This window comes from Colobus angolensis, unplaced genomic scaffold (assembly GCF_000951035.1).
Source record: "Colobus angolensis palliatus isolate OR3802 unplaced genomic scaffold, Cang.pa_1.0 Scaffold386, whole genome shotgun sequence".
NCBI lineage: Eukaryota > Metazoa > Chordata > Mammalia > Primates > Cercopithecidae > Colobus > Colobus angolensis.
In genome coordinates, this window is record NW_012117221.1 from 662,897 (window position 1) to 676,823 (window position 13,927).

The window sequence follows — 13,927 nt, forward strand, 5'->3', positions numbered from 1 at the left end:
TCTCAGGTGATCCACCCACCTCGGCCTCTGAAAGTGCTAGGACTTCTGAGTTTTGATACATCTAACCAAGTTGCCCTATAGGGATGTATGACAAATTCACCAAATTGTGGCCAACATCCTTAATAAAGATGTGTTTGCAGTCTGAATAGGGAGGGTAGAAAGAATTTCTCCCTCTACATTTTTGCAAATTGTATTGTTTTGTAAACTGGCTTCTGTTAGTGTTTTTTCTCTTACTAAATAAACAAATTAAACAGAACTCCCCAGAAGATAATTAACATGGAGAGTCTGGGTCATAATAACGGTGCCATATCTCTTTTTTTTTTTTTTTTTTTTTGAGACGGAGTCTCGCTCTGTCGCCCAGGCTGGAGTGCAGTGGCCGGATCTCAGCTCACTGCAAGCTCCGCCTCCCGGGTTTACGCCATTCTCCTGCCTCAACCTCCCGGGTAGCTGGGACTACAGGCGCCCGCCACCTCGCCCGGCTAGTTTTTTGTATTTTTTAGTAGAGACGGGGTTTCACCATGTTAGCCAGGATGCTCTCGATCTCCTGACCTCGTGATCCGCCCGTCTCGGCCTCCCAAAGTGCTGGGATTACAGGCTTGAGCCACGCGCCCGGCCAATAACGGTGCCATATCTTATACATTTGCCAAATGTCTAGAATTTCCAAACACTCCAAGAGCTCAGTTACTCACCATCTTTACAGTTTTAGTTCATAACCATCAGGCAGCTGAACAACTTCTTAAATAACTGCAGTCTCTAATAAACTCTGTGAGTTCATTTTAGGAATAAACTAATGATTTATTAGAGGTTTTGGGTTGACTGGCAGAAGGCAGGCAGCTAAGTTAAATTTACCTACACAGCATTTTAGTTCTAACTGATTAAGTGAATATAATCAACAATTAAGTGAATATACAATTAAGTGAACATAGTAAAGCTAACCTGGTGGGAAAAAGAGATTTTTTTTTTTCAAACAACAAAAGCATAAATAAAATCAACTTGAGGTGGTCTAGCAGAAAAGCACAGCTACAGAAAAAGGCTTTAATTACTATAAGGACTTTAAATGTATCTCAGCGGTAATGATCTGCTGATAAATTTGTAAAGTACTAAGATAAATCGTACTAAGATAAATCATATATTAAAAAGTGTTAGGGCAGTGTTTACGTTTTCTTTTTCTTTTCTTTTTTTTGAGACATGTTGCCCAGGCTGGGCTGCGGTGGTGCCATCTCAGCTCACTGCAACCTTTCCCTCCAAGGCTCAAGTGGTTTTCATGCCTCAGTCTCCTGAGTAGTTGGGACTACAGGCACAGGCTACCACCTTCGGCTAATTTTTGTATTTTTAGTAGAGTCAGGGTCTCACCATGTTGGGCAGGCTGGTCTCAAACTCCTGACCTCAAGTGATCCGAGCGCCTCGGCCTCCCTAAGCAATGGGATTACAGGCGTGAGCCACCACGCCCGACCAGGTAGTGCTTAAAAATTTTTAAATGTGCACACTCTGGGCTTTATCCAACAGAAATACATAAAGATACATGTCACAGAACTTTATCTGCAGCAAAATATTTATTCTCAGAAAACCAGACGCAGCCTGGATATTCCCCAAAGGTAAAGAAATGTTGACTTAAATGATAGTACATTCTTACCAGAAAATTCTGTGCAAGTAAAAAGAATACGACAGACCAAAAGTACAGATTTAGAAGGATATCTACTCATACACTTTTAAGTGAAAAATACAAGGTATTGAATAATTTATACAATGAATGATGATCATATAATAGCAACACACACAGTGTATATTAATGTGTAAAGACACAATCTTGTGTGTGTATGTATGTGTATATGATATATCTGCATGAGCCCTGGAACAAGTATGGAAGGATACAAACAAAATTGTCGTTTGTAAATTACAACAAAGAGGAAGAAACTGAAGGGGATAGGAGTCAGGAGACTATTTTACTTTGGTTATTTCTGAATTATCGCAGTAAGAATTGTTATTTTTAAATGCAAATGACTAAAGTGAGAAAAACAAATACAACACAAGAAATCTACTTAAAAAATTAAAAAGCACAAAACTTTTACAAAATTTTGGACAAATCAAAGTTAAGGTTGTTTTGGCCTTTGGAAAGTTTGACGGCACACTCGTATTTATGTTTGCAAAGGCCAACACTGAATAGGACTGAAGCAACTTAGTAGAAACAGGATTTAAACACTCGGTTTGTTTCTTAAGAGCTGGTTTTCGGCTGGGCACAGTGGCTCATGCCTGTAATCCCAGTACTTTGGGAGGCTGAGGTGGGCGGATAGTTTAAGCTCAGGAGTTCAAGACTAGCCTGTGTAACATGGTGAAAACCCATCTCTACTAAAAATATAAAAATTATCCAGGTGTGGTGGCACGTACCTGTAGTCACAGCTACTTGGGAGGCTGAGATGGAGGATTGCTCGAGCCCAGGAGGTGAGCCAAGATTCTGCCACTGCACTCCATCCTGGGCGACAGAGGAAGACCCTGTCTGTGTGTGTCTGTCTCTGTCTCTCTCAACATATATACATATATAAACACACACATATATACACATACACACACGCATATATTTATATTTTTTAATTTTTATTTTTTTCACGTTCCTACTTTTTAATTTTTTAATTTTTATTTTTTGAGACAGAATCTCATCTCACTCTGTTACCCAGGCTAGAGTGCAGTCAGTGGTGTGATCTCGGCTCGCTGCAACCTCCACCTCCTGGGTTCAAGCAATTCTTCTGCCTCAGCCTCCCGAGTAGCTGGGATCTGTATACAGGTGTGCGCCACCATGCCCAGGTAATTTTAGTATTTTTAGTAGAGACAGGTTTTTGCCATGTTGCCCAGGCTGGTCTTGAACTTCTACGCTCAAGCAAGCCACCGGTCTCGGCCTCCCAAAGTGCTGGGATTACAGCTGTGAGCCACCGCGCCCGGCCTCAAGTTCCTAAAATTTATCGACTCTTCTCCAGGCCCTGTGGGCTGCTTGGCAGCCTGGTTATGAAACACCGCTCTGAGAAGGCAGAGGGACAGAGTGGAAAGTGATAGTAAACACATATGTCTTTCTGGAAGGGTCAGGGATGAAACGGAATGAGTTAAGGCTTTGTGATATTGGCCAGAGTATGAGACGTGGCTTTTAAGAGAATCTTCATTCTTCTTTCATTTTCCAATTAATTGGAAAAACAACAATTTGCTTTGGTTATTCCTGGGCTGAAGGAGTGTGAGGCAGATAACAGCTCCTGGCTGCAGATCCCTTAGATTCTGTCCTCGGATGGGAGCCACCAGGAGGCTGAGAGGCAGAGTCACAGGGATACAGAATGACAAAACCATGGAATTTTATGAAAAATTATTAATTTTTATGTCCTAAAATGCTTTGTTCTCATTCTATCAGAGTCTAGTTATAAGAAGCTCTGAAACTAAAGGTAAATTATAAAAAGATCGGCTAAGAGGGGTTGCTAAGGAACAACTGTATTGAAATTAGAGTATCAATATCACCAGCTCTGGCCTCCAAAAGACAAAAAATTTGACTGGTGGGAACAGATGCTCTCCAGTGTGGTAGGGGTGCGATGGATGGCTTTTTTTTTTTGGCTTAAATATTTCTTCTTAGAACAAGTCATCTACTATAATATTAGAGAAGGCATCAAGTGACTCTAATCTCACTCAACCAAAGGTGTGCAGCCTAGTCACATCCCTCAGATGAGAGCTTCACACACCCAACTGGCTCTAACCAGAGGATGCCGGCAAGGCCCTGCACAGTGGAAGCAAGCACTCCGTCAACTCTATGAACAGAAAAAGGGGAATTCCTGAAGGCTGAGAACCCAAGAAGGGGGAAGAAAAATGGAAAAGGACAGGAGAAAAAAGGGCGCCAGGAATCAAGGAAACCATGGGCAAGGAGACAGCAAAGGGCAGAAGCAGACTGCCTTCCATGCCCTCCACAAAAACCCAGAGCCGACTCCTAGGAACCAAGTTTCAAAACGGCTGTTTGCTGTATCAGCCACAATGGCATTATCTTTACGGAGGCAGGAATCTCATTTGTTCACTGCCATAAACCCCAAGCCAGCATTGTGCCTGACACATAGTAGGTGCTCAATCAAAATTTGTAGCGTGAAGGAATAATGGGATCTGCTGCTTTCAAAAATGAGTGCCAACCATGTGAATAAAGCATGCCAAGAAAATTTCAAAGCAATTTCAGCTTTCTTAGACACAGTGCCCTATAACTAAGCTGAGGGTAACTCATTTTTTACAAAAGTCCCACCCCAAGAGGTTGTTTTCCTAGTACCACTTGGTAGACAAATTAACAGTTCACTACTCACGGGTAGCTCATCCACACTGGGATATCCCTTTTCCTTTGTATCTGACCCAGCCAGAGGGTAAAAGAAACCATCCAGTGGGGTCTTGAGGCCTCCACCTACCTTCCCAGAAAGGTTTGCTGAATTGAAATTGTTGCTAGTAATTTTGGGACCTTCCATAGTCCCCTTTTCCACGCACAGTCCCAGCTGCAGATTCTACTGCTGGCAAACCTAGCAAGTATTCTTGCAGGGCCCCTTTCAGATAGATACACAACAATAAGTTATGGCAGCACTTCCTTTAGGTGGGTCACTGGCACTTGAAATGTAAAAGCTGCCCACTTGGTCATTCCAAAGCCCCCAGTTTGCTCTATGTATCCCAGACACATTAGACTGATGATGTTTTCTTTCCTTAAAAAAAACAGAAAAACAAAAAAACAGAAACTATTTGGAAAACTGTTTTTAAAAATGCAAATACAATCTTTTGGGTCGGGCATGGTGGATCATGCCTGTAATCCGAGCACTTTGGGGGGCCAAGATGGGCAGATCCCTTGAGACTAGGGATCTAGACTAACTTGGCCAACATGGTGAAACCCCATCTCTACTTAAAATGCAAAAATTAGCTGGGTATGGTGGCACAGGCCTGAATTCCTAGCTACTCAGGAAGCTGAGGCACGAGAATCACTTGAATGTGGGAGGCAGAGGCCGCAGTGAGCCAAGATCACACACCGCTGCCCTCCTGCCTGGGCCACAGAATGAGACTCGGTCTGAAGGGTTCTAATCTTGAAGATATAATTGCTCTCATTAATTTCTACAGGTGTCAATTTAAACCTCTCATAAAGTTTTCAGCTACCTCTGCCCTTCCAAATGCACCTTTTATAATTATCACAGGAGCCACTGAGTCACTTGTTTTGACATTAATGGCTATCTTCTATAATGGGCAATGTAGGAGTGAGTAAAGTAAAAATAGGGGTCAGAAGAAAAAAGATGGTTTCTGGTTTTGGTGAAGATGGTAGATGCTGAAGTGGAGGGGCCGGGTATCTGAGTTTGAACATGACCTTTGGTGGTCTCTTGTAGCCACTGCTGTAATCCATCAACTGGGGGATGCAGGCATTCTCTTGTGGTGTTCCTCATTTTTGAGGTCTTAACTAACCGTGGGCAAGAAGGCAGGGAAGCTGTGAGTCACCTGGTCACCAGATAAAAATGAACGATGGGATCCTTTGTTGCTGGGAAGCTGGTTCTCAAATAAAGGACAGGTTAGCATCATCACTTAGCTTTTATCCAGGAAAGTCTATACCAAATGCAGATCCTGTCCTTTGCTTAAATGAGCACTTCAACTCAGGGAACATGCAGATTAAGCTGCAAGTTTTTCCTGGGAACAAACAAAAACAAGAGCTTCCTGGAAGTGGTAATTCTGGGGTCAGTGGGAACCTCAATTCTGCTCCTTTACATAAGAGAAAGAGGAACACCCTACCTTGGCTACACAAAGAGTATTTACGCAGTTTGGGGCCAATCAAAAATTCCACCAAACTGCTCCCATTGATGTAGCTGATACAGTGTGGCTACCAAAGGGAACGGCTAAAGTTGGAGGACAGGGTGAGGGCTGGGTACACTCAGCAATGGTGAGTTGCTACCAATAAGTTCAATTTTTATTTTCTGAGACAGGGTCTTGCTCTGTTGCAGCCCAGGCTGGAGTGCGGTGGGATGACCATGGCTCACTGTAGCCTCAACCTCCCAGGCTCCAGCAATCCTCCCGCCTCAGCCTCCCAAAGTGTTGGTATTACAGGCATGAGCAACTATGCCTAGCCTAGATATTTAACACATATTCTAATCGTGGCTCTGACTAGTTGTGTGCCACTGGGTAAGTCCCTCAGCCTCTCTGATTCTCATTTTCTCCATCTATAAAAGGGTGATCCTAATCATGCTGGCCATATCGACTTCACAGAACTGTTGTGAGAGTCAACAGAGACAACATATGTGCACCACACTTGGTAGGCTCCAAAGTGCTATAGAAATGCTAATTATTAAGTGTGATTTTATGACAGCTGGGACCAAATGCTTTCTGGAACACACTTGTGATTGTTTACTGAAAACCACAGGAAGGACTGGGGAATTCCCTTCATGAAAAAAAAAAAAAAAAAAAGAAAATGCTCCAAAGTAAGCGCTGATAGAAACCAGCTCTCGCAGAAGGGATTTAAGGCTACCCCAGGGCAGGTCTTTGGTGCCGTGGAGTGTGTGGTGTGGACACCTGCGGTGGGCCCTGTTGGGGAACATCCCCTTCCTCTTCCTACTCCTGCCCAGTGTACGCCCCCATTGGCCAGGATGCCCACCTGCCAACCACACTGGAGGAGGTAGAGAATCAGAACACCAGGACTAGACGATGCAGACCTCCAAACCCAGTGCAACACAGTTAATTTTTTTTTTTTTTTTGAGCTCTGTTACCCCGGCTGGGGTGCATTGGTGCCAACACATCTCACTGCACCCTCAACTTCCCAGGCTCAAGTGATCCTCTCACCTCAGCCTCCCAAGTAGCTGGGACCACAGGTGTGTTCCACCATGGCTGGCTAATTTTTTTATATTTAGTAGAGATGAGGTCTTGTTATGTTGCCCAGGTTGGTCTCAAACTCCTGGCCTCAAGTGATCCTCCTGTTTTGGCCTCCCAAAGTGCTGGGATTAGAGGCATGAGCCCCCATGTCCGGCCAGTGACCACCTCTTATGCAGACTTTGGGCATGTTCTACAGACTCTTGGAGCCTCCCTTTATTTATAAATAATAATAGTTGTTACTTTTTATGGCACTTTGACCACATACCAGATAACACATTAAGTATTTATCTCATCTAATTATTAAATGAACTCACAAGATGCCCAATTTATAGATGGAGAAACAGAGGCCACAGAGGTTAGGGGACATGCCTAAGGCCACATAGGAAGTGCGGGTAGAGTCAGGATTTAAAATCTGTCTGGTTCCGTGTAGAGAGACAGTCTCTCAGAGATACATACATATGTATATGTGTATATATGTGTATATATATATTTTTTCGAGACAGAGTCTTGCTCTGTCGCCCAGGCTGGAGCACAGTGACGCAATCTCGGCTCACTGTAGGCTCTGCCTCCCGGGATCACGCCATTCTCCTGCCTCAACCTCCTGAGTAGCTGGGACTACAGGCGCCTGCTACCATGCCTGGCTAATTTTTTTTGTATTTTTAGTAGAGACGGGGTTTCACCGTGTTAGCCAGGATGGTCTCGATCTCCTGACCTCGTGATCTGCCCGCCTTGGCCGCCTAGAGTGCTGGGATTACAGGCGTGAGCCACCGCACCTGGCCAGCAGCCTCTCAGATATTTTCTAGGTCAGATGTTTTATTATTCTAAAAAACAACTCACATATCAATAGCATGTAGTCGTTTTCAAAGGTTATTGTAGAGTGGCTAAGAACCAGCTCTTGAGTTGGCCTGCCTGGGTTCCAATCAGCCTTGGACATTTACTGTGAGACCCTGAAGAGGTCACTTAACCTGTCCAAGACTGCGTTCCCCCTCATGCCTACAACTGGGATAATGACAGTATCTATACAGGGCTCTTGTGAGAACTACCTAAGGTGATATCCTTTAAAGTCCGTGGCACATGGTAAGTGCTCATGAAAGCTTTCCTTTCCTATTAGTTTCCCATTTTATCTAGTTTCCTTTTCTATGCCTCTCCTCTGGCTGCTCTGTAAGAAACCTGTCTCGCACCTGTAACAGTGGTTTTCACATGACGTCTGTCTAGTCTAGGGTGCCCTGGGGGCCACTGAGGGAAGACTGAAGAGGCTGGGCTTTGAGGACCCCACTGGCTCCATCGCAGGTCACAGAGCAGACCTGCTTTCATCTGTTCTGTATTTTGGAATTCTGCAAATGATTTGATTAAAAAGAAGGGTTTCCTACTTGAATTTCCTACGTGAGGAAGTGTATAGACAAAAATGAAGGAAACGTATAACTAAAACGCAACCCTAAAATGCGTACGTTCTCCGTTTCTTACGCTGCCATCCAACCCTACCCTCCAAAGACAAGGCCTCGGATGCACAGCGGCGGGCCAGTGGTTCCGGTTGGGTCTCTCCTCTGGAACAGCGTGTGCATCAAAACAGGTGCTGATCTTGTCAAAAGTACCAGTATCTGGGTCCCATCCTGGTGCGGCCGATCCACTAGCTTTGGGTGGGGACTTGATTTAATAAACTCCCCAGGTGATCTCCCTACAAGTGGTCGGACGGTCACCCTTTCAGAAACACAGGTAGGGGACAGAGTGGGTATTTATCTCTAATGCCTTTGAAAACTTTTCAAAAAGTTGAACACTTTTCAAGGGAAATCACTGCAGGATTCCCATACGTAAAACACACCTCGAACTGGAGCCACCTGCGTGAAGAAGGCTTTGCGGAACACCGGAAACACCAGCCTTTGGGTTTTCCTCAGTGAGAGCCCACAGCGCCTCCTTGTGGACTATCTGATAAACTGGAACCAGTTCTCGCGGGGCTGAAGGACGATCATCACCTGGATGCATCGCCCAGGACCTGCACTTGTCAACCCAGGTGGGCTTGTCTCTTTATGCTACCTGATACCCCCATGAGCTTTGTCTGCGTTTGGGCTGAGATTTTCCTGTAATACGCTCCCTCCCTGCAACGCTTAATCCTATCCACCCCTTTATTAATCCCACATCTCACTCCAGGGATCTCCTGTAGTCCTCTGACCTCCAGTTGCTGCAGAACATACATTATGTATAATAACATCTTACCCTGTCTTGGTCTTCAGCTGTTTCTGGGACACATATCTCCTCAAATACACTAAAATTAGACTGTCAACTCCTTGGGGCCAGAAACCCCCCTCTCCTTCCCTCATCAGGTTCCTGATCCAGGGGAAATACCCAAGACACATTCGCTAAATCAATAAACAAATGACTTCGCACCACCTTTCTTGTACTCTCTAATACCAAAAAATCGATATGCACTGTGACTAGCTTTTAAGTTCTTCCTTGTTTCAATTTTGGAGTGTGTAAAAATATGAATGAGCTTTATTGTTCAAAATGTGAACTATTTTGAAAAGCAAAGCAGAGAAGATAACCTCTATATTTCCTTCTTCTTCTTCTTTTTTTTTTTTTTTGAGATGGAGTCTTGCTCTGTCGCCCAGGCTGATCTTGACTCACTGCAACCTCCACCTCCCGGGTTCAAGCGATTCCCCTGCCTCAGCCTCCCAAGTAGCTAGGATTACAGGTGCCCACCACCACGCCTAGCTAATTTTTGTATTTTTAGTAGAGACTGGGTTTCACCATGCTGGCCAGGCTAGTCTTGAACTCCTGACCTCAGGTGATCCACTTGCCTCGGCCTCCCAAAGTGCTGGGATTACAGGCGTGAGCCAACGCGCCCAGCCTACATTTTCTTCTTTTTAACCAAAAGCGTGAACAGCCTCCTGTAGGCCACTGAAAAAAAGGGCTATTTCCCTTTGTAGAATACTCAGTAATATATCTATTAGTTTTACCCAAGTAATTATATTGTTACTACCCTTTTATCCAGACTTCATTTCCATAAGGTACATAATTTTTGTTTTATATTGTGTCAAGATGATTAATGAAAAATTTTAAATGGCTGGTTGTGGTAGCTCATGCCTGTAATCCTAGCACTCTGGGGGGCCAAGGCAGGTGGCTTGCTTCAGCCCAGGAGTTTGAGACCAGTCTGGGCAACATGGCAAAACTGCATCTCTACAAAAGAAGAATACAAAACAAATTAGCGAGGAGTGGTGGTGCATGCCTGTAGTCCCAGCTGCTCAGGAGGCTGAGGTAGGAGGATCACTTGAGCCTGGGAGGTGGAGGTTACAGTAAGCCAAGATGGCACCACTGCACTCCAACCTGGGTGACAGAGACCCTGTCTCTAAATAAAGAAATACATTAATTAATTAATTCCCTGCTGATTGTTTTTGGGGGGGGAAGTCAGTCACTTTTACTTTCTGGCTTGTGAATTTTTGCTTTCTACGCTGTTCAATACACATTGCTTTAATGTATTTTCACATGCATCATAAAATCAACCTTTCACTCACAGCTCTCTGCTTTGCATTCCTTCGTTTTCAACATTCCTATTACTCAAGCCTTCCCGAATTACTCTGCAGTCACACACATTTCACAAATGTCCGGGTTTTGCTTCTTTTTCCTTTATGTGGTTTTCTAATAAATAATGCATTGTTGATTTCTGTTCTTGAGTCCCATGTGAGACTCTCTTCCTGAATTTATGAACCCAGACTGTTGTTATTTCTAATGATGATCTATTTCCTTTTGTTGACCTATTTTATGCTTTTTGGTGTTCTTTTATTACAGGAATTACTCTGTTTTCTTCTACTTTTAAATAAATTTGGGAGTTGGGCTGGGTGTGGTGGCTCACGCCTGTAACTTCAGCATTTTGGAAGGCCGAGGCGGGAGGACTGCTTGGGTCCAGGTTCACGACCGGCCTGGGCAACATAGTGAGACCCTATCTCTATTTTAAAAAACAGCAACAACAACAACATATTTAAAAAATAAAAATAAGAAAATAAATTTGGAAGATGAACACATTCTATTTTAATTCTGTTAGTAATCAGTAAAACTGGCTTAAAAGCTGAGTCTCCTTTGGTTTTGTTTTATAAAAAATGTCTGTGTGTACCTCTGTCAACAGCCTGAATCCTGTGGATCACAGGTTCCCCTGGGGAAGATGGGCGTTTGAGTTTGGTTTCTTGTGTTTATAGGGTTCTGGGCAAATTGGGAGGGCAAGACGCTATGCCCTCATGGGATGACACTAATTTCTCCAAATTCCAGTGCGTGGCTGGGGGTGGTCAGAGAGCTGGCTCCTTCACCCACCCTGGGCTGCTCACCCACAACTGCCTCTCCACTGCCTTCTACTGCTGGGAGTTTTGAGCTTTTGTGTTGGCAGCTAAATACGCTCAGAGTCCCTCCTCCTCAGTTTCTGGCATGTTTCTCCATGACTACCAAATGTTACTAGAATAAGAGGGTGAGACAGAGTTCAGCGAGGGTGGCCATCCTGATCCCTGCTTGCTGCTCTGAGCCTGAGGTGGGGCTGCCTGCTGTGCTCTGTTATCCATGACAAGCACAGGCCTCACCCTGTCAGTCCTCACGGAGACTCAGTTGACTGTTTTTGGTTTGCGAAACACACAATCATGTCGGCCGAGGAAAGGAGGGCTTGTGTCTCTGCCTCATTTCCTCTGCTGCTCAGAGGCAGGGGCAGCCTCACAGGCGACACGGCAGTGGCCCAGGCCTTGGGATTCAGCCTCCAGAGGGTCTTACCTCAAATTGGATCAGCACCGTCCCGCTTTCGAGGCCCTTCTTTAGTTGTGCCATGGACCCCTCCAAAGTGTCCCCACCCTCTGGACACATGGGGAAAATAGCCTCGGGGAAAAGCTGGTTCAGTTCATCTTCAGACTTGAAGTCAGCAAATGAGCGGACAGCTGTAACGTATAAGACAGTGCATCTGACTTGTGCAGCAACACCCGGGTTTATCAGTTTTCCTCAAACAAATCACACCTATGACACCTGAATGCAGATGGTTTAAAACATCTTATTAAATGATTAAGCTACACAGTAATCATTTTCACCAAAGATACTACTTCTAGGCGAATGATTCAATACGTATTAATTACACAAAATGACATACCAATCTTCCTGGTTAGTTTTAAATAATGATGTTTAGCACCCAGAGGTTTTTGTCAAAGGTAAAGGAAAGGGAAAGAATGTTTTTTAAAAAGCATATTGTCTCTGCTTGCTCTTTCTGACCTGGTTATTCTTCTACCCATCCCGACTCCCCTTTCTTTCTCAGGTTTTTTCATTTACTTCCCAAAACTGGGCATTTCCCCGGGCATGGGGGTGAGGTCAAAGGCTTTCCCTGTGACACCATCATTCCTCAGAGCTCAATCCCTAACTCAGGGCCATTTCTATGTGGGAGTAGTCCTAATACTCCTAATACCTACATAAATACTGTAGTCCTAGCATCTCTTCTGTGCTTCAGCCCTACCTCTTTAGTGCATATTCTCCCTTCATGTTAAATTCAATACAGGTGAAAGCAAAGCTAGGACCCCCCCACCTCCCACCTTGCACAGGATCCGGAGAGATCCAATAAGGCCTCACGGAGGAGGTAGGGTCAGAGCTGGTCCTGGTGGCTCTGGACTGAGAGTTGTAGTGGGAGCAGAGCCGAGGCAGGAGCGCAGCAGTGTGGGGTGTGAGCCACATGTGCGAGGAAGGCAGAGACACAGGGCCAGGGCTTTGCAGACACAACCTTCATTTACTTTCAGTATTTTACAGTTGTGCAGGGTGTTCAAGGAACTTGACGTATTATTTTATAGCAACAACTATAAAGACAACAGTGTGATGCTCAGTAGAGGCTGTCCTTCAAACCTCTGCTCCCATCAGGCAGCAATGCAGGTACTTTCCAGTCTAAGTGCCATTGATTGATTGCTTGATTGCTTGATTGAGATAGAGTCTTGCTCTGTCACCCAGGCTGGAGTGCATTGGCACGATCTTAGCCCACTGTAACCTCCACTTCCTGGATTCAGGTGATTCTCCTGCCTCAGCCTCCTGAGTAGCTGGGACTATACTCACATGGCACCACACCTGGCTACTGTATTTTTGGTAGAGATGGGGTTTCACCATGTTGGTCAAGCTGGTCTCAAACTCCTGACCTTGGGTGATACAACCGCCTCGGCCTTCCAAAGTGCTGGGATTACAGGTGTGAGCCACTGTGCCCGGCCCCAAGTGCCATTTAATCTTCACAACAACCCTGTGAAGTCGGGACCACTGCTGTCCTCCTCCACACCTGAGCCAGCTGAACCACAGACTGGTTATGTAACTCCTGCAAGGTCCCCAGCCCGCAGAGGCAGAGTGAGGAATCACCCAAGACAGTCAGGCCCTGCTCTCCTCACTGCCTCCCGGACAAAATCAAACATGCATGAATAAAATATCACCCGATCATTTGGGAAGGGGCTGAAAATGCAAATGTCTGCAGGGTCATGCCGCTTAGAGAGTGCGTGATGTGGGCTGCGCTGGGCCTGGGAGGAATTGGGAGCCAGGGGCTCATGTCCTGTATAAAGAGGGTGGGTGGGCGCTGCCTCCCTCTAGAAGACTGGCCACATGGGGACAGGCTCATGTGGGCAGATCTTCACACTTTTCAAGTGAGAAGCCAAACATGGGGTTATTACCTGAAGATTCTTGATTTTCAAATGTTGGCTACAAACTCAACATTTTCAAGAGCAGATAAAGGGCTGGACTAGGCGTGGCTTTGCTAGGGCAGTGTCCCTATTGCTCCGCCCCCCAGGTGGCCATTACCTCTCCTCCTGATCACCAGGGCCAGCTCCCGTGAGTGGGACTCCCGGCTGGCTTTGATGAACATCACCACTTGGTCATGCGTGTGTTCTGAGATGTCCCGGCCATTGATTAACACGATTTGATCCCCTTCGTTCAGCTTAGGAATGCAGGTGTCCGCCTGGGTGGAGGGGAAAAGCGAATTTCTCCTGTTACCATAACACAGTCCTCGGGGCAAGAACGCTGACTCGCTCTGCTCCCAGACACCTGAGACCACGATCAAGTTTGCCTTCTCTCCCTCGGGTAGTACTGTCATTATTTTTATAATACATCTACTGCTATGTGGACATGG

The 13,927-nt window shown here is 45.3% G+C and overlaps 1 protein-coding gene across 1 annotated transcript in view; it reads right to left on the reverse strand.

Moving 5' to 3' along the window:
* Window positions 1-13,927, reverse strand: part of PTPN3 (protein tyrosine phosphatase, non-receptor type 3) — a 160,812-nt gene that overhangs the window by 15,493 nt on the left and 131,392 nt on the right. The window contains exons 18-19 of the mRNA XM_011954591.1: window positions 13,600-13,756; window positions 11,569-11,729 (exon numbers count right to left, since the gene is read on the reverse strand). Of these exons, the coding sequence (XP_011809981.1) occupies window positions 11,569-11,729; window positions 13,600-13,756 (318 nt within the window). The remainder of the gene's footprint in view (window positions 1-11,568; window positions 11,730-13,599; window positions 13,757-13,927) is intronic.